At 36.8% G+C, this 22,430-nt stretch overlaps 1 protein-coding gene across 1 annotated transcript in view; it reads left to right on the forward strand.

Moving 5' to 3' along the window:
- Window positions 1–22,430, forward strand: part of LOC131166702 (wax ester synthase/diacylglycerol acyltransferase 11-like) — a 60,573-nt gene that overhangs the window by 24,131 nt on the left and 14,012 nt on the right. The window contains exon 4 of the mRNA XM_058125278.1: window positions 19,853–19,962. Coding sequence (XP_057981261.1) covers window positions 19,853–19,962 — 110 coding nt within the window. The remainder of the gene's footprint in view (window positions 1–19,852; window positions 19,963–22,430) is intronic.

The raw sequence follows: 22,430 nt of genomic DNA on the forward strand, positions 1-22,430 counted from the left end.
AACTGGTCAAATCCTTCAACAATAAAATTACAATGAAAGATGAAAGGATATTTTGAAGTTTAATAGGTGAAATATTCATGAAATAGGACTTGGAGATGAAGCAGAGTGCTTAGGGAGAGTGGGGAAAACAAAGTCAATAGACTGAGGTGTGAAAAATTTGGGTTTTACGAATAGTAAATATATATACTGTCACGGGCCAGTCTATTGCCCTTGAAGAGTACATCACCTGACTTGTGTATTTCTTCAAAATTTCACAAGTCAGTAGTGAGTCAGTAGACTTCACTTAAGGAGTCAGTCGCCTGATGAGCCTGGACCTAAAATTCTAGTAAGTTAGTGTAGGTTTAGTCGATTGATGATGAATGGTCAGTCGCTTGACCTTTAGTATTTTTGACTTAAATATTCTTTTAGCTTAACCACTCATTTGCATTAATGTCTCCTTCTCAAATCACCTCTCTACTATGTAATAAGCCTAATTCTTGTCATATTGAGATGAACCTATCCTCTAAAAAAGGTTTTGTGAAAACATAAGCCCATTGTTCATCTGTATTTATGAATTCAATAATGATGTTTTCCTTTTGCAAATGATCTCTAAGGAAATGATGTCTAATGTCAATGTGCTTGGTCTTAGAGTGAGAGATAGGATTCTTGGAAATATTTATGGTACTCGTGTTATCACATTTGATCAGTACAGTCGAATATTCCAAATTGAAATCCTTAAGTTGTTGTTTTATGTATAGAGTTTGTGCACAATAATTCCTTGCCGCTACATATTCAGCCTCAGCAGTAGACAATGCCAAAGAATTTTATTTCTTGGAAAACCAAGATACTAGAGAACGTCATAAAAGGTGGGAAGTACCGCTAGTACTTTTTCGATCTATGTTACACTTGACATAATCCGCATTTGAATAGCTAATCATTTCACAGGCGGTATCTTTAGGATACCAAATACCTAAGTCAGTAGTACCTATCAAATACCATAATATATACCTTTGACTTCTATTTGGTGAGACTCTTTAGGAGCCGCTTGAAAACGAATGCATATGCAGATGTTGAGCAGGATGTCAGGTCTACTAGCCGTCAAATAAAGCAAGCTACCAATCATGCCTCTGTAATATTTTACATCTACCAACTTTTCTTGCTCATCTTTATTGATGCTAATAGAAGTGCTCATTGGGGTCGCTGGAGGCTTTCCACCTTCTATATCAAATTTCTTAAACAAGTCTCTTATATACTTTGATTGTTTTATAAATATGCCATTCTTAACTTCTTGTGAGATGCACATGTTAGAAGCATTCTAATTGCTTACATTCTGGCTACGGGAGCAAAGGTATCATCATAATCTATTCCCTTTTTGTGATTGTAACCTTGAGCTACTAGTCTAGCCTTGCTACGAACTATAATGTCATTCTCATCCTTCTTATTCCTAAACACCCATTTAGTGCTAATTACTGAGTGATCAGCGGGTATAGGAACTAACTTCCAAAACTTATTTCTCTCAAACTGATTTAACTCCTCTTGCATGGTTACTATCCATGATTCATTATTAATTGCCTCATTTATGTTCTTAGGTTTGTATTGAGATTGGAACGCACAATGATTGTAAAAATCCTTTAATGATGATCTAGTGGACACTCCTTGTGAAGGTTCACCTATAATTTTATCTTTGCGGTGATTCTTTACGAACTTCCACCCCTTAGGCAACTTGGACTGACCGTGAGAGTTATCATTTAAAGGTGTGTTGATTTCATTACTCTCATATTTTATTTCCTGAATTTCTAGGTCTTCTAAACTATTTCTAACTTCTACTTAATCAACATCAATAGGTTTAGAAGAAAATGGATTAGCCTCATCAAATGCTACATGAATGGATTCTACAACTGAAAAGGTCCTTTGTTTTAGACTCTAAAGGCTTTATTATTCACAGCATATCCTAGGAAGATCCCTTCTATACTAGCATGTCCTAATCTCCTATGCCACAACCAACTAGCTTTATTTATGAATGTGAAGCATTGAACTTCTTATGATATCATGTTTTCAAGTTAATGCAATATATGTTGTCAACCCGATTAGCAATAAACAAGGTGTTATGCTTTTCACTGTGTTCAACTATGCATTTTTCTTGTTTGAATGTAACTTCAAAACCTTTGTCACTTAGTTGACTAATGCTAAGCAGATTGTGTTTTAACCCTTCTACTAATAAGACGTCATCAATCTCCAAGGTAGGGAACTTTACCGATGCTGATAATTTTGCCTTTAGCATTGTCTCCAAAGGTGACATATCCACTACCATCTTTTAGTATCATCGAGGTGAACTTGGACTTATCTCCATTCATATGTCTTGAGCACCCACTATCCAAGCACCATTTTTCTTTTGTTGGTGTGAACCTAAAGCATACCTATAAGAAGGGATTCATGATGTTATTTTTGGTACCCAAACCTTCTTAGGTCTTTTTGAATTTGATTTATTTTCAGTTTTTACTCTCCATACTTTCTTGATTTGAGCATTTTTTTTTTACACGTAGTGTGTTCATATGTATTGACTAAAGATGTACTAGAATAATTTTTAGGGGCTTTACAAAGTACCCCATGTAGAGGTTTTATTTCTTTGTGTTCTTAACTCCATTGAACCTATTCTTTCTTTATCCAAGGAAATTATTTGAGCTCCAATAATTTTATCAAAGTTCTCTTTAATGCTAGCGATACTTCTTAAGTCTACAAACTCTGGTGACGTGTAGCTCATTTGCGACAAGTCGACGGTTCCCATGAAAAGTTCTACACCAAACTACAAGGAGTTTGGCGGGAAATCGATTCCCACCATCCAAATCCAGTGGAATGCGCCACCAACATCCACAACTACAATATCCTACTCCAAGAGGATCATGTTTACACCTTCCTTGACGATCTTGATGATCGCCTCGACAACATCTGTAGCAATGTGCTTCAGATTCCCCCATTTCCTTCCATCGAGCAAGCTTGTGCTTATTTTCGTAGGGAGGCTCTTCGGCAGGTAGTCATGAGCACTGGCAACCCCGACAATACATCCAACACGGTTCTGACCACTAAGCCGCTAAAAGTGAGTTCAGCCACCTCACCCTTTGTTGCAGTCTCTAACTAGCCCACTAGAAAATCCACTATAGCCTCTAAGTCAAGGACCGTTCTTGATGGGACAAAATGCTGCCATTGTGGCAACCAATGCCACACAAGTGAGATTTGTTTAAAAAAATAAAATAAAAGGCTATCTTGATTGGTTGTATGAGTTTCAAGTAAAGAAAAAAAAGGACTTAGTTGGTTCGAACACGGGCAAAGTGGTTGTAGTGTCAGTCGAACCCCATCTTTCCTTGATTCTCTAGGCTAAGTCTTCCCAGAATGTGGGACTTGCCTCTGATAAAGGTAACTTTGGTTCTAGTTTAGTTATCTTCTCCTATGATGTTGATTGTGGTGTTTGGCTCCTTGACTCCGGAGTCAAAGACCATATGAATTTTGTGGCTACCGATTTTACTACAAAATCTCCACCACGACGCACTAGTGTTGCAAATGCTAATGGGATTGTCTCTTCCGTCACAGGGGCCGGATTTGTGTATCTATCTCCTTCCCTTCAATCGTAGAATACATTACTTGTACCATCGCTTTTGCATAAATTACTGTTTGTTAGTCAAATTTCTACATAATTAAATTGTGCTATCCTAATTCATCCTACATTTTGTCTTCTTTAGGATATTCTCACCAAGGAGATAATTGGGCGTGGTACTAAAAATGGGGACTTATACTACATGGAAGACATCAACGTGGGTCATGCTCATCACATACAAAGTGATGGGAGGGAACAACAAATCAAGCTATGGCATCGAAGTTTGGGGCATCCAAATTTTAGTTATCCAAAACATTTATTACCTGATCTTTTTCCTAATATGGTTTAGTTTGACAGTAAATGTAATACCTGCATTTTAGCCAAAAGTCATCGTACCTTCTATCTGGTAAATATGAATAAAAGAACTATTCCTTAGTTCACTCTTATGTATGAGGTACTTCTCCTATCTCTATTAGGTCTAGTGCTTGTTGGTTTGCTATTTTTGTTGATGAATGTACTCGTATGACCTGGCTTTGCTTGATGTGACATAAAGATGAAGTGTTACACATGTTTCAATCACTCCATACAATGATCCAAACTTAGTTTTCATCCAAGCTACGAGTTCTCCACTATAATAATAGCTGTGAATATGTTAATCAGCGCTTCCTTGACTATTTCAGACACCATGGGCTCATTCATGAGACACGCCTCAACAAAATGGTGTAGCTGAATGGAAGAATTGCCATATTCTCAAAACTGCACAAGCTTTGCTACATGGAACTCATATGCCACCTTGATACTGGCCTAACGCAGTGTCCACTGCTATATATTTACTCAACAGACTACCCTTCAAAGTCTTAAATTTTAAGACTCCACTCTAGGTTTTGGCGTCCAATTTCTCCCTACCCACAACCCTAATGCTCTCGCCCCGAGTATTTGTGTGTGTGGCTTATGTGCATCTTCACAAAAATCAATGAACCAAGCTAGATCAGTGTGCTCTCCATTTCCTCTTCTTGGGCTACTCCATGCACTAAAAGGGCTATTGGTCCTATGATCCATCTACTCGACGCACCTATGTAACTATCGATGCCACCTTTCGAGAGTATGACACCTTTTTCCCAACCCCCAATTCTTCTCTTCTGAGGGAGACATGAGATGAAGAGCATAATTAGTTGCAATTTGAGTGGCCAAATAGTAAAACATTGGCAGAAGAAGCACCAAGCCCAGGGCCGGTTGAACTTATAGATGAAACACCAAGCCCACGGACAGTTGAGTTTATAGGGCTAGATGGGCCTACAAAGCAGAATACACCTTCAGGAAATGATACGCCTTTGAAAACTTAACCAAGGTCCCCTTTTCCTCAGTACTTGTAGACCCATTTCCTAAACATATCCCTGAGGTAAGCACTCTCTACACCCTTTCAAATATAAGTAACATGAGTAATCCTATTATATATATGTTGCCTTTCGGTGAAAATCATGGCAATCCACCAAATAAAGACTCTTCTAATATTGAAAAGCAAAAATCATAGTATCCAATTGCCAACTACATGTCTATTAGGAGATTATCTGAACCCCTTGGAGCATTTGTGAATGTACTTTCCTCAATTCAAGTTCCAAATGGAGTTTAAGAAGCCTTGTTTGATCCAAAATGGACTCAAGCAATAAAGGAAGAAATGGAGGCAACAGTAAAGAATGACGTATAGACCATAGTTTCGTTACGTGAAAGGAAGAAAGTAGTAGGATACAAGTGGGTATTTTCCATAAAACACAAGGCAAATGGTGCGATCAAAAGGTACAAAGCAAGCTTGGTGGCAAAAGGCTATACACAGACATATAGGGTTGACTACCAAGATAATTTTTCACCAGTTGTAAAACTGAGCACTGTAAGGATATTGTTATCTCCTGCAGCTAACCTTGACTGACCATTACATCATTTTTATGTAAAAAAATGCCTTTCTACATGGTGACCTTGAAGAAGAAGTGTACATGGACCTTCCTCCGAGCAACACGACATCCACTAAAACCAAAGTCATATGCAAACTACAATGAGCACTATATGGATTGAAACAATTGCCTCAAGCATGGTTTGGGTAGTTTAGTCTTGAAATGAGGAAATACAGGTTCAAGCAAAGCAACTCAGACCATAAATTGTTCCTGAAGCACAAAATAGGCAAGGCAACTTTGTTGCTAGTCTATGTGGATGACATGATTATCATAGGAGATGATGAAGAAGAAATATCCAGACTACAAAAGGAGTTTGCCACCGAATTTAAGATGAAGAACTTGGGAAGACTAAAGTACTTTCCAAGAATTGAATTTGCCAGGTCTAGACAAGGAATATTTCTTTCCCAAATGAAGTATGTGTTGGATATATTAACTGAGGTTGGAATGTTTGAGTACAAACCAGTGGATACTCCAATTTTTCAAAACCACCAACTTGGAGAATACTCAGATCAAGAACCAATGGATAATGGGAGGTAAGAAAGGTTAGTTTGAAAAATTATATACCTCTCACATACTCGTATAGACATTGCATATGCCGTAGGCATAGTTAGCCAATTCATGTATAATTCTAGTGAAGTGATGGATGATGTAACCTAAATACTTAGATACTTGAACTCCTCACTTGGGAAGGGACTTATGTTTTCAAGGAATAGTCATTTAAGAATTAATGGCTATACCAGTGCAGACTGGTCTGGAAATATCTCACACAGAAGATCTACTTCAGGTTATTTATGTATTTTTGGTGGGAATCTTGTTTCATAAAGAAGCAAAAAATAAAAGGTGGTAGCACTTTCCAGTGCCGAAATAGAATTCCATGGAATGGCAAAAGGGCTTTGTGAACTACTTTGGATTAAGAGACTACTTACTAAACTAGGATTCGCCTCTACTTTAGAAATGGATCCCTTTTGTGACAACAAAGTTGCTATTGCAATATCTCCCGATCAAGTCCAACATGACTGTACAAAACACGTGGAAGTGGATCAACATTTTATTAAGGAAAAATTGGAAGCAAAATTAATTCGATTTCCATTTGTGAAGTCCAAAGACCAACTAGCAAACATACTCACAAAGGTGGTATCAAACAAAGAGTTTCATAACTCACTCAACATGTTGTGCATTAGAGACTTGTATGCATCAACTTGAGGGGGAGTGTTGGCGTGAGCTATTAGAAACCAATTTAGTAAAGATATAGCCGTAGATGTAAATATAGAATCATCCTAGCTATATATGTAAATATAGAATCATCCTTTTTGTTGTGATATCTATATTAAAAAAATAGGATTGCAAGTTATTCCTATTTATATGTATTCTCTCAATGTAAAGAAAAATATAGAAGAGAAGAAAAAAAAAAAAGAAAGCAGAATTGACATTATGTTGTTTACATGCCATTGACCTAATACACCATATAAATGGAGTCACACCAAGGAATCAATGGTTATAAGAACCATTTCATTTAGCTACAAATAGAGACTTCAAAGTCCAAAATAGCACATAAAACTACACAAGATGACCACAAACTGTAAATCACATCCACAAAAGCACTATCACCTAACATCTCCTCATTCCAACACTACCATCTACAATGAAGCCACCATAACACAGTAGCCAAACCATCGACAAAACTATTTGCTTGCTAGAGAATATAGAGAAACTAAACATCACCAATGATTAAGCAAAGTAATAAAATTATGTTAAAATCCAACCTAAGCAAAACTTCCAAGGCCTCTTGTCTCCTTCACACAAGAAGGGTCAACTTTTAAGTCATTCTACTTTAGCACTTGATAATGCCACCACCTTTTGCTACTTACTTCTCCATGTAAAAAGATTCCGCTGAAGTAACCTAAGGTGGATCTTTTGTCTATGGTGTTCTTTGCCCAATATGCATCTTTATAACCATCAACTCCAGATGGTTATTTTTTGAAAACATAAACTCTTTTCCTGTAGAGGATTTTAACTATCGTAAAATCCATATCTCTGCTTCATATGATCCTTGCTAGGTTGGTGCATGAATTGACTTACTACACTTACTATGTAAGCAATATCTAGATGGGTATGTGAGAGGTAAATAAGTTTACCAACCAATTTCTAGTACCTTCCTTTGTCCGTTGGCATTTCTCTTGGATATTCATCGAGCTTATGGTTTTGAATGATTAGAGTGTTTGTTGGCTTACATTTAGCAAATATAGTACATATTTTTGCTAGGAAAGAAATATACCTTGCCTTGATCGAGCAACCTATATTCCCAGGAAATATGTAAGGCCTTATAGATTTTTCATCTCGAATTGGGTAACCAATTGTTTTTGAATCTTAGCGATTCCCTTCGTATCATCCCTTGTGATGATTATATCATTGACATATAAAATTTAAACTATTTCCTTGCCCCTGTTAGTGCTTTAAAAATAATTTATGATATGCATACTTTGGCAGAAGCCATACTTCTTCATTGCCTGACTAAATTGTCCAAACCATGCTTGAGGTGATTGTTTTAGTTCATATAGTGCTCACTGCAATTTGCACACAACTTTAGCTTTTGAAGATGTTGTGTAACCTGGAGGGATATCCATGTAGACTTCCTCTTCAAGATCACCATGGAGAAATGTGTTCTTTACATCAAACTGATGCAGTGGCTAGTCCAAGTTTGCTGTGAGATATAACAAGACCCTGACTGTATTTAACTTTGCTTCCGGCAAAAATGTTTCTTGATAGTCTATGCCATATGTCTGAGTGTATTCCACTGCTACTAGCCTTGACTTGTATTTTTCTATAGATCCATTTGCCTTGTGAGTGATAGAGAAGACTCACTTGCACCCCACTATTTTCTTTCCTTTGGGCAATGAAACCAATGTCTATGTTTGATTCTTTAGTAGCACCCCAGTTCCTCCTCTATTGCATGAGTCCACTTGGGATCCATTAATGCTTCCTAAATTTTAGTGGGAATATGACATGCGTAAATCTTATGTGCGAATGTCTTGAAAGGTTCAGGTAGCTTTTCAATGGAGACATAGTTGGCAATTGGATACCTCGACCTCCTTTCTTCAATGTCTGGAGAGTATCTATTTGGTAGCTTGGCATGATTATGCTTAAAAGGTAAGATATACCTAGTAGAAGTATTGATGTTATTCGTAAATGAGGTCGTAGTGGAATTTCATACCTTAGGAATATTCTCAAGAGATGGGTCTGCAGGCATTGAGACATGGGGGGATTCTAGTTCATCTTTTGATGGTGTGGGGTCAATTTCTAAAGGCCCTCTAGAGTCAAAGGATATGTCTGACCTTGAAAATGTATCCGTTGATTCCTAGCCAATTATTGGCGTGTTGTTTTGACCTTCAAGCTAGTCAAAACTCAGCCAATTCAACTCTTCATCCAGTGTCTCCCCCTTGAAGGGAAGAATTGGATGCCAAAGAAGGATAGAACAATTTTGACTCCATAAAGGTGACATCAATCACATAGGTATACATAGTAGTAGGATCATAGCATAGGTAGCCTCTTTTATGCACAACATAGCCTAAGAAGAGGCATCAAAGAGCACATGAGTTAAGTTTGGTACCCTGGTTCTTAGGGAGGTGCACATACGCCACACACCCAAATATGCGAGGAGGGAGCATGAGGGTCATAGGTAAGGAGACCGAGGCTGACAGAGACTTAATTGGGGTCTCAAAATTTAGGGTTTTTTAATGGAAGTCAGTTGATTAAATACATGGCAATGGTAATAGCATTGGGCTAATGTCGTATGGGGATATGAACGCCTAAGAGGAGGGCCCACGCAGTTTCAAGAAGGTGCTGATTCTTCCATTCAAAGACCCCATTTTGCTAAGGGGTCTGGGGACATAAGGTCCTGTGGATAAGATCATGATATTGAAAATAGGAATGAAAGTAGTGATTAACATATTCACCACCATTTTTGAAGAGGAGAATCCGAAGCTTAGCAGAAAACTGAGTCTCAACCATAACATTAAATGATTGAAAAAAACGAAACACATCATCCTTATGTTTCATCAAATATAGTCATGTTATTCGGGTGCATTCGTTAACAAATATCACAAACCAACATACGTCAGTGACAGTGGATAGAGGGAAGGGTCCCATACATTAGAATGAATTAGAGCAAATGGTGTATCACTTTTATCCATGTTTGATGGACAAGTAGCACATTGACTTTTGACTAAAATGTAAGTATCACATTTAAATTCACAAATATCCACATTAGAGAATACATCAAGAAACAAATGTCATAAGTAAATGAATGACATATGTCCCAAATGATGATGTTGCAGCCAAACTTGTCAAGCTTTGGAACCAGGTGAAGAAGACATGTGATGTTGTTAGCTTTATCGTGATCCCAAGAGGGTGGGGGGAATTGGTATTTTAAAATTTAATCCCTAGGTAAATCTTCTAACAACAGTATGTTCACAACCTTAATGACAATCTAGTGCAAGTAAAGTAAATATACCAATATTTAAATGAAGCAATTTAATCAACACCACATGCACTAGAAAGCAGTAAAGTAAGAGTGACACACAGAGATGTTATCAAGTTTCGGCCAATTGCCTACGTCCCCGCCTTAACTAACAAGCACAAGGATTACCACTATAACTTACTCACTTAAACGGGTGAAGCGGACCCAAACCAGGTCAATTTAAGGGGCTGACCTCAATTGTTACAACAATCCTTAACAGATTGGATTACCGCCCCCTCAAGCCACACTTGGAAACACTCAGATTTTACAATCAAATGGTACAACAGATAAGTGCTTTCACGTAAAGTAGATTTGTACCCAAATGCGCATAATCACATTCACATTAATAGCCTGGATATAGTGTAAGCTCAGTGAAGCTAGTTTTGTTCAATCAATACTCAATACAGTATACTCAATATGAAGCCCAAGAGTATTCAACACAGTATAATCATGATGCACAATCGTATTCAACACAAACAAAGTCTTGGAATCTAAATAGGATATTTCAGTAGCACATCAATATTCTAAGTATACTGAACAGATAATCAAACTAGTTCTGAAAGGATTTTCGTCAATGAAAGATGCACAACACTAGTTTGAATAACACTTGCTTGTTTGCAAAATCTTTGCACACCAAAAACCGAAGCTATTGGACACTTGCAATGGAATGCAAATATCCTAAGCTTTATTGGTTCAATCTAACACAAGATTTATAAAAGAGAAATCCATGGGATAAACCTAAGCTAAAACTCCTAAAGAAAAGGTTTCAAGCACACATACAAATGGGAGTGTTAGCAATGAACAATAATCACATAAACACAAGAAACACTCTCACACTCTTAGATTTATCGAATGGATGCAAGATATGAGAGTATTTGGACAAAGGGTAATTTTCAATAGAGAGGATTTTTGCTTAATCACTTTTTGCTAATTTTCCCTCTAATCATGCAAATGAAACCATATGTATAGGTAGGTGAAAAATTTAACCGTTCAAGACAGAATGGGTATTATTAAAAAAGTCCCAAAAGGTTAAAATCCAATTAGCCCTAAATAACTCAGTTTTACCACGGTTAAACTAATTTCAACCGGGTGAGGTTCGGGTGGCTGAATCTTGGTTCGGTAGCCCGATTAGACACAGTTCAAAAAGTTTTTCAACTAAGTTCGGTCGCCCGGATATAAGTTTGGTAGACCGAATCAAAGTCAGTAGCAAAGCTTCGTGACTTAGGGTGTCCGGTCAACATTTCGGTGGCTCGAACATCAATGCTCGGTCGCCCGGGGATATATTTGAACTAAAATCATAGGGCGCCCGAGTTGGTGAATAGTCCCTTTCGAGGCGTTCGGGCACCTGAGGAAGATGTGTGTATTTAGGGTTCAGTCACCCGAGGGTTGGTCAACATTTTGACTTTCAAGGTTCGGGCGCTTAAGGAGTTTTGTACTCCAAAGGTTCAGTTGCCCGACTCCTCTTAACTTGCTTATATTTGTCCAATTTTAAGCATAATTATAACACCCTCATATATTTTATGCTATGTGTGTGAGTGTTGGAGCCTAGGGTCTTGCTATGGTCTAATTGAGCTTACGCTATATGCTGTATGTATGGGGTGCATGTGATAAACATACAACCACAACCTGGGTTACTATTACAGACCCATATAAATTACAATTACAAAATGAAGTCTCTATGGTCTTCTTGTTTCTTCAAGTGTCCTTCCTTGGGATATTTATTTGAACCTGTACAAGCACTTGACAATTATCAAATATCAGTATTTGTCATTATCAAAACAGGGTGCGACCTATAAGGTCAACATTCTCCCCTTTTTGATGATGACAAATACACCATGCAAAAATTGGGTATATCTTAAAGAAGCTCCCCCTAACAATATGCATAATGTATTTATTTAACCCAAGTTTTTGCCCTACATCTCCCCCTTTTGGCAATAGCAAAAAGGGCCATAGGAGTTAACACTTCTAGGCAAAAGGGAAGTGTTACGTTTATACATTAGGCATTTTGGAAAGATATTTTTTTTTAAAACAAAAAAAAAATTTTAGCAAAGTGCCATTTGTAAATCTGACTTTCCAAAATGTATCTTGTATAAAAAATAACCTGTTTGAGTCTAAAATTCCTGGCAGTTTATCCACAACTACCCAAATAGTTCAGTATGGTCCAATAGTCAAGTAAAAGTTTTAATATGAGTTATGCATCACAAGAACTAAGCAATATGCATTTCATTCAATATAGTCATGCTATAGATATAGGACATGTGCGCATAAGCAGTGATCAGCATTTACAAGGTCCAAGGCAAGTAAAACACATTTTAAGCTCCCCTTGAATTTATGCAAGCCATGAAACATTTAAGAAGTCTCTCTACTATGCATTAGACCTAACTTACGTTTAATTGGGATGAACCTGTCCTCAGGAAGTGGTTTAGTAAATATATCCGCCCATTATTCATTTGTGCATACGAACTCAAGTGCCACATCTCCTTTTTGCACATGATCACGAAGGAAATGATGTGTAATCTCAATGTGTTTAGTTCGTGAGTGTGAGATAGGATTTTTAGAAATGTTGATTGCACTAGTATTGTCACATTTAATTGGTATTGTGTCATAGTGCAATCCAAAATCCCCAAGTTGTTGTTTCATATAAAGAGTTTGGGCATAACAACTGCTAGCAGCAATATATTCTGCTTCGGCTATGGATAAAGTAACTTAGTTTTGTTTCTTAGAGAACTAAGAAACAAGAGATTGTCCTAAGTAATTACAAGTCCCGCTAGTACTTTTCCTATCAACCTTATTATTGTCAAAGTCAGCATCAGTATAACTAACAATCTCAAAAGTAGTAAGCTCAAGGTACCACAAGCCTAACTCTATAGTCCCAACTAGATACCTAAGGATTCGTTTGATAGCTTTTAAGTTAGATTCCTTAGGGGCAGTTTGAAATCTAGCACACATACACACACTAAACATAATATCAGGCCTACTAGTAGTGAGATATAGGAGACTTCCAATCATGCCATGATACAATTTTATGTCAACAGGAATTCCTTGCTCATCTTTATCAAGCTTAATGGAAGAGTTCATAGGTATACCAAGAATTTTGCAATCTTCCATATTAAATTTCTTTAGCAAGTCCCTAATATATTTAGATTGGCATATGAAAGTTCCATGTTTGGTTTGTTTGATTTGTAGCCATAAGAAGAAACTAAGTTCACCCATCATGCTTATTTCAAATTCACTTTGCATGCATTTGAAAAACTCATTACACAATTTATCATTAGTTGCTCCAAAAATAATATCATCCATATAAATTTGAACAATGAGCATATCATCATTTTTGAATTTGATGAAAAGTGTAGTGTCAATCTTTCCATGGGTAAACCCATTTTTTAGTAGAAAACCGCCAAGCCTCTCATACCAAACTCTAGGAGCTTGTTAAAATCCATACAAGGCTTTAGACAACCGGTAAACATAATCGGGATATTTATGATTTTGAAAATCAGGTGGTTGTTCTACACATACCTCTTCATTAATGTAGTCATTTAGAAATTTTCTTTTAACATCCATTTGAGACAATTTAAAATTTTTAAAAGCAACAAAGGCAAGAAGCATACAAATGGCTTCTAAGCTAGCAATAGGAGCATACGTTTGCAATAGGAGCATACGTTTTATCAAAGTCAATCCCTTCCTACTAGTTTTACCCTTAGGCAACTAATCTATCTTTGTTCCTAGTTACTACCCCATTCTCATCTTTCTTATTTGTATACACCCACTTTGTGCCAATAATTGATTGATCATTAGGCCTAGGAACTAGAGTCCACACTTTGCTTCTTTCAAATTAATTAAGTTCTTCTTGCATGGACATCACCCAAGATTCATCCTCTATGACTTTTTAAATTTTTTTAGGTTCTTCTTGGGATAAGAAAGTGGAGTGATTTACTATATTTCTCAAGGAGGATCTTGTGGATACTCCACAGGATGGTTTGCCTATGATTTGTTCTATGGGATGATTTCTAATGAATTTCCAATCTTTAGGCAATTCCTGATTTTCAATTTCATTATCTTTAGGTGATTTTTCATTTGCTTCCTGATTTTCACTTGCATTGTTTTCAATAGATATTTTTTCAAAGAATTTTATAATATTGATATCATCTTCATCATCTTTATTAGAAAATGGATTAGATTCATCAAACAAAACATGAATAGATTCAATTACTGTCAATGCTCATTTATTGAAAACCCTATATGCTTTGCTATTGAGTGCATAACCTAGGAAAGTAACTTCATTAGATTTGGAATCAAATTTTTCTAAGTGTTCATTATCCCTAAGTACAAAGCATTTACAACCAAACATATGAAAGTAGAAAATATTAGGCTTACGGTTGTTTCACAATTCATAAGGAGTTTTATTAATCGAAGGTCTAATCATCACCCTATTCATAACATAGCATGTAGTATTAATAGCCTTGAGCCAAAAAAATTTAGGTAAGTTATACTCATTTAACATAGTTCTATCCATTTCTTGTAGTGACCTATTCTTCTTTTCTACTACACTATTAAAACCAAGACCCTCTTTACTTAAGGAGTTTCTTTGAGTACCAAGTAATTTTTCAAAATTGTCTTTTCCCTTAGTGAATTTAAAAATGATTTTGGAGCTATCCTCCAATTTCCTCTCAAGCTCAACAATAGTGATATCTTTTTCTTTTAAAATAGAGGCATAAGAGGTTTTTGCCATATTAAACAACTTTGACCAATTTTCACATTTTTTTTTCAAATCATTATTTTCCTTGGTCATTTTGCCTAACAATTTAAAAACACGAATATGTTCAAACTGTAATTCTCTAAATGTAGGCATGCAATCAAAATCACAATCATCAGATGAACAGTATGAAGATAATAAACTAGAAGATAATACTTGATCCTTGTGCGCAAGCAAGCACAGACTAGCGACCTCCGAGTCGCTGTGATATGATTTTGAGTCGCTGTTAGTTTGTCCCATGAAGTCATGACCTTCATAGCTTTCTTTTTTTCTAAACCTCCTTTTTCAGCAGTGGGCAGTCAGGTTTGATGTGCCCCACCTTGTTGCAATTATAGCACATATGAGCATTTGATTTTTCTTTTCTTTTACTAGACTCTCCCTTCTCATTAGTAGACTCTCTGTATTTTTTAAAGGGCTTCCTATTCTTCCTGAAAAATCTACTAAATTTTCTAGTTAGCATAACCATTTCATCATTAGTTTCAGATTCAATGGACTCACTAAATGTGTTAGTGGAAGCTTTCAATGAAGTAACCTTCTTGGCCCTATTATGCTCATTAAGTCTCTCATTTATGCTCAATTCATATGTGATCAGGGAACCTATCAATTCATCTAAGGTCATGGCCTTAAGATCTCTACCCTCAGCAATGGTTGTAGCCTTGGCTTACCAAATAGGAGGCGAGCCTCCAAGTATCTTCCTAATCATCTCATATGTGGGATAGGTCTTTCATAATGCATGCAGTGAGTTTATGATGTGTGTGAATTTGGTGTACATGCTCTGAATGGACTCACCTACATTCATCTTAAATGCCTTATACTCACTAGTCAACATATCTATCCTACTGTCTTTCACGTCTCTAGTACCTTCATAAGTGACCTCTAACTTATCCCATATTTCTTTTGCGGTAGAGCATGCCATAATTCTGTTAAATTCATTCACATCAAGACTACAGTATAAAATATTCATGGCAGTGGCAATAAGACTAACAACTTTCATATCATCATCATTATACTCATCCTCAGTCTTAGGAACCCTAGTTGTACCCTCTGTTTTCATAGGGACATGGTTTCCCTTAGAGACAATCCTCCACACTTTCCAATTAGTATTCTGAAGGTAGATGTGCATCCTCTGTTTTCAGAAGGTGTAACTAACACCACTGAAAATAGGAGGACGTGTGGAAGATGGTCCCTCAGGGAAAGGGGTCATAGTGCTATGAGCCATATGTGATCTTTTTGCAAAATAACAACTAATCTATGCAAAGTGGCTCTGATACCAATTGTTAGCTTTACCGTGATCCCAATAGGGGGAGGGGGGGATGAATTGGTATTTTTAAATTTAATCCCTAGGTAAATGTTCTAACACTAGCATGTTCACGACCTTAAGGACAATCTAGTGCAAGTAAAGTAAATATACCAATATTTAAATAAAGCAATTTAATCAACGCCACATGCACCAGAAAATAGTAAAGTAAGAGTGACACATAGAGATGTTATCGAGGTTTGGCTGATTGCCTACGTCCCCGCCTTAGCTAACCAGCACAAGGATTACCACTATAGCTTGATCACTTAAATGGGTGGAGTGACACCTAAACAAACCAAGTCAATTCAAGGGGCTAACCTCGACCGTTATAACAATCCTTACTGGGCTGGATTACCGCCCCCTTAGGCCACACCTGGAAACACTCAGATTTCACAATCAAATGGTACAACAAATAAGTGTTTTCACGTAAAGCAGATTTCTACCCAAATGCGCACAATCACATACACATCAATAGCTTGGAAATAGTGTAAGCTCAATGATTCTAGTTTTTTTCAATCAATACTCAATACAGTATACTTAATATGAAGCTCAAGAGTATTCGACACAGTATAATCAGTATGATGCACAATCGTATTCAACACAAGAAAAGTCTTGGAATCTAGATAGAATATTTCAGTAGCATATCAATATTCCAAGTATACTGAATAGATAATCAAACTAGTTCCGAAAGGATTTTTCTCAATGAAAGATGCACAACACTAGTTTGAATAACACTTGGTTGTTTGAAACATCTTTGCACACCAAAAACCGAAGCTATTGGACACTTTCAATGGAATGCAAATATCCTAAGCTTTCTTGGTTCAATCTCACACAAGATTTATAAAAGAGAAATCTGTGGGATAAACCGACGCTAAAACTCCCAAAGAAAAGGTTTAAGCACAGATACAAATGGGAGTGTTAGCAATGAACAATAATCACATGAACACAAGAAACACTCTCACACTCTCAGATTTATCGAAATGGATGCAAGATATAAGAGTATTTGGACAAAGGGAAATTTTCAATAGAGAGGATTTTTGCTTAATCACTTTTTGCTAATTTTTCCTCTAATCATGCAAATGAAACCATATATATAGGCAGGTGAAAAATTATAACCGTTCGGGACAAAATGGGTATTATTAAAAAAGTCCAAAAGGTTAAAATCCAGTTAGCCTAAAATAACCCAGTTTTACCACGGTTATACTAATTTTAACTGGGTGAGGTTCGAGTGGCTGGACCTTGGTTCGGTAGCCTGATCAAACACAGCTCAAAAAGCTTTTCAACTAAGTTCGGTCGCCCAGATATAAGCTTGGCAGCCTAAATCAAAGTCGGTAGCCAAGCTTCGTGACATCGAGTATCCGGTCAACATTTTGGTGGCCCAAACATCAGTGTTCGGTCGCCCGGGGATATATTTGAACTAAAATTAAGGGCGCCCGAGTTGGTGAACTGTCCCTTTTGAGGGGTTCAGGCGTCTGAGGAAGATGTGTGTATTTAGGGTTTGGTCACCCGAGGGCTGGTCAACATTTTGACTTTCAAGGTTCGGGCGCTTGACGAGTTTTGTACTCCAAAGGTTCAGTCGCCTGACTCCTCTTAACTTGCTTAGATTTGTCCAATTTTAAGCATAATTATAACACACTCATATATTTTATGCTATGTGTGTAAGTGTTGGAGCCTAGGGTCTTGCTATGGTCTAATTGAGCTTACACTATATGCTGTATGTATGGGGTGCAAGTGACAAACATACAACCACAACCTAGGTTACTATTACAGACCCATATAAATTACAATTACAGAAGCAAGTCTCTGTGGTCTTCTTGTTTCTTCAAGTGTCCTTCCTTGGGATATTTATTTGAACCTAGACAAGAACTTGATAATCATCAAATATCAATATTTGTCATTATCAAAACTGAGTGCGATCTATGTGGTCAATAGATGCGCACTACCCAAATTGAAATCTTACATATAGTAATATCCCCCCCCCCCCTCCTCTAAGTACCATAACCAATGATCTCCTTGGTGAGAATATCTTGAAGAAGACAAAAATCGGGATAAATTACTTCCACACTATTTAGATTTGTAGTAACTTGGCCAAAAGATGACAGCTTTTAGGATAAATAGGGAATAATTGAGTGTTGGATAAATGAAGAGAGAGTGAAAAGTTCACAGATCTAGGCCCTGTGATAGGTGGGACCACTCTATTAGCATTCGCAATGTTGGTGTGCGTTAGGGATAGGTGGTGGGAGAAATATGCAGGATCAAAAGTCATATGATCTGTAGCCCTACAAAGGAACCAAGCATCACTGTTCACATTGCGGTCATGACTAAGGCATGACCAAGGTTACCTGGGTCCACATAAGAGAAGATATTGCCACCATCAAAATAAATGGTAGCAATAGAATTTCAAACCAGTTTAGTTGTGGGAAATCAAATGAAATTTTCGATTAATGCTGAATCCATGGAGTTGATTAGCTAGCATTTGACAATGACAATGTCACAGCACCACTTGTGGAAGAATGGGTTAGTTGGAGATGGCGGAGGTAACTCACCATTGATGTAGGCCAACTTGTCTTTGACGGAGATGTATATCTTGACAACTTGGGACCATAAAGCATAGTTGGAACCATCTAACTTGATGCTAATAGAGACAACCATTGGTTCAAAAGGTATGGTCGGGGCCTAAGCTTTGGACAGAGCTTTGGCCATCTTAGGGGTAAATAATTTAGAAAGGAGCATATTAGGATCGGTGGTAGAGTCATTGGGCTTCATTGAAATTTCGTCATCGTCTCACATATGAGAAGGGATCGACCAGAAGGAGGCCATGTGCTATGGGTCGACGTGAACCCAGAGCCAGATATCGTGTGGCTCTGAAACCATGTCAAATTCTCTATATTATTTTATTTCATCAATTTGTAGAGGTATTGTAGAAATATATACGAAGAGATTAACAACCCTATCCTTGGCTATACAAATTTTATGGCCATAATCATGCTAATATGAGATTTTAGGAATCATAATCATGGTTAGTCCCTTGATCGAAGCAATTTTTCAGTTATGACTATTCCTGTAATTTCTCTGACTTTTTCCTATAATCTCTCTGATTTGTTTCTTAATCAACAAATCCTTTCAACAATTCTAACCTATCAACTTATGCATACCAACCCATAATGACTCTGTAAAAAATTCCTTAGCAAAACATAGGCATGATTTCCACTCCATTTGACTACATAACAACTACAGTTTCTTTAAAATTATGGTAAATTATATATACATACTTTCTTGTAGAGCCCCAGAGCTACCAAAGCCTAGTTTCCCTTGGACATAAACAATTGCAGCCAAATTTTGGCTACTTAGGAGCACGAAACTAGTGTTTACCGCAATTGACTTTTAAGGATCTGGCACTAATATAAAGCAAAAACATTAAAAATAAACCATCAAAAAAATTGAGTCATGCCTCATCTTGGCTTTATTCCACTACAATATAATAATTGAAGCAAATGCAAGAAGCATGCAGTTACATAAAGATAAAGAAGAATTCAGTTGCCCCTCGTTAAAACCAATGCTGCCATGTTTTGAGTACCATATTCTTAAAGTTGAAAGTTTTCAAAAGTTTAGATACAACAATAAAGGAAGAGTACTAGAGAAAAAAAATAATAATAAGTTCATTAACATATGAATCACACATCCTGCCAATTAGTAGATTTGGATAGAACACCATATAGGTGTAACATTTAAGGAAGGTCTTGTAACCCTATATCATTTTTTTTTCTTGCAGGTGAGGAAAAGAATTATAAAGGAACAACAGAGAAGCAAAATAATCTCCCAAAGAACATCCGTTTTAGAGCACCTCTTTTCATAAACTTAAGACCTGTTGTAGGAATTAGTGTGAGTGTTTCTTTTCATGAATTATTCTTTACATAGCTGCTTCCAAACCCAAAGAAAATAAGGACTTATTTGATTAATACCTTTAATTAGGTTATGATGAACATGAATCTAAATAATTTACGGTGTCGACACTAAATTATGGTCTAGGATGCGCCGACAGATGGAAAATTAGTTATGCATGGCAATCCCCAAGAAAGATAGTTAAATAGGGAGGAGTATATTCAATAAAATACAAAAGATAGAAAACTATGGAGTAACCACCTTTATTATTTTTTTAGGAAAAACAAAGGGAATAATCCTAAAAAGTTCTGTGGAACAGAGAAAACAGGTTTGAAAGTACATTTGTGTGTAGGGAAGGTGGTAAACCAATAATTCTAAGGGGGATTAGCCATCTAGCACCCTAAAACACCCGTTCAAAGAACGGTTACAACTATGTGTGTGTCTTAATTAAAAAATAAAAAGGTGGCAACTCCACATTTTTCAATATTTTATATTTTTTCGAGTCTACTCCTCCCCATTAAACTATCCTATTCAGGAATCACTAGGCATAGCTAATTTCCATCCTTCAGTGCACCTTAGATTAGAATTCGGTGTTAACAGTTTAGTAACTCCATTGGGGAAACTTGGAGAATCAAATTGCTTCTTATGTGTACTATTTCCATCTTGTTTTTGTTATTTGTTTTTATTAATTTTTGTTAGATGAATGTTGCATTATAAATACTTGCATATTCTTTTGATCTTTATTATGTTGTTGCACGATGAATGGATTCAATAGTCTATCTATATTTGATAGCACTAGCACATATTGTCCACTAATGCTGCACGAGATATATACTTGGGTTTGAACCTATTAAGATTAGGAAGGGGTAGTAGTATATACCTTCGTAAGGCATTGCCCTCTGCTTATGTCTAACGAAATCCATCACTCATACTGAACCTCATTCACCTAAAGTATTTAATGACTTAAAGATGGGGGTTCTTTCTAGCCATTCAAAGTGTCAGCAAGAAAGTACGGGAGCCTTTAGTGTTATAAATTAGAGCCCAAGCCTTACACTAGCACCTTATATCTATACCCTAGTGTAGAACTGGCATCGATGAACCTAAGAACTCAACCTCTATGCTGGGACACTGGAGTTGTACCATATTATGTATACAACTAACCTTCTTTTCCTTTTTCCTTTTTCCTTATGGTTTGTTTGTGATAGGTATTTCTTTTTCTCTCATGAATTTACGAATCCCATAGAAGAGGCCTTAGAGTCAAAGTGGAACTAGATTTGTGAAGGTGATGTCCCACTATAAGACTATCAAAGTACTTGGGGGGGGGGGCAGATGGAGAAGATGACTTAAGGCAAATTTCTTTGTGGTATGTAATCCTTTGTGGATTCATGGCTAATAAAGTAGTGTGACTTCCATGAGTTAATATCTCCGCATGGACTACGAAATTGTAATGGACAATGAGACGTGGCGACTTTAACTAGATTTGTTTCTTTGTGCATATATTTTCTTGTTTGGTGATTCTTACTTATTATTGGTCTTTTTTCTTAAAAAAAAAAATTATTTAAGCAAAATTCCTCCTAGGAAGAAAACCCTTCTTATCACCTGAGCTCCTATAATAATCATATCTTGAGCTAGAGTCATGGACCCTAAGTAAGTGTAGAATGCATAGATTTCCGTGGAGAAGTGATTTAAGGCTCTAAAAAAATCTTTGTTGGATGTAATGGCCCTACTAAAGGAAAAGGCTTTTATGGACCATGCTTCGCTGGTCTTGACAGAACACCAGTCAGAGGACTCCTTTCTTCTATTGCTCATGCTGCCAACACCAACACCAAAGGTTTCCACAACAGATGAATGTTCAGTGACTAATTGCATGGCATACTTAGAAGAGAAGTTACAAACTCCTTACGAAGCATAGGATTATGGGGGTGGTGAATTTGAGGAGCTTTGATTATTCACTGATTTTAACATATCAACCAAATTCAAGGCCCCCAAATTGAGAAAGTACAATGGAATGGGATACACAAAGATACATCTACAAATGTATACACGTAAAATGATGGTGCATGAAAAAAATCATAGCCTCTTAATCCATGCACTCCATGAAAGCTTGACTAGGCTCACACTGCGCTAGTATGCTATGCTAGATAAGAACCAAATGCAGAAGTGGAAAGATTTGGTTGACACCTTCATGCTTTAGTACCAATTTAATATTGGCATAGCTTCGATTTGATCATAGCTGCAAGGGATGGAGAAAAAGAGAACAGAGACATTATGGGAAAATGCTTGAAGATGTAGTACGAAGACAACATAGGTACAACCACCCCTATAAAACAAAGATATTGTAGGCTTTTTTTGTTGGGACATTCCAAGGCATCTACTATGACATGTTGCTGAGCCCAATCCTGATAGATTTTGTAGAGATAGTCACTATGGTGAAAAGTTAGAAGCTAGTTTAAAGTTAGGGAGGCTAG

This window comes from Malania oleifera, chromosome 10 (genome assembly GCF_029873635.1).
Source record: "Malania oleifera isolate guangnan ecotype guangnan chromosome 10, ASM2987363v1, whole genome shotgun sequence".
Classification (NCBI taxonomy): domain Eukaryota; kingdom Viridiplantae; phylum Streptophyta; class Magnoliopsida; order Santalales; family Ximeniaceae; genus Malania; species Malania oleifera.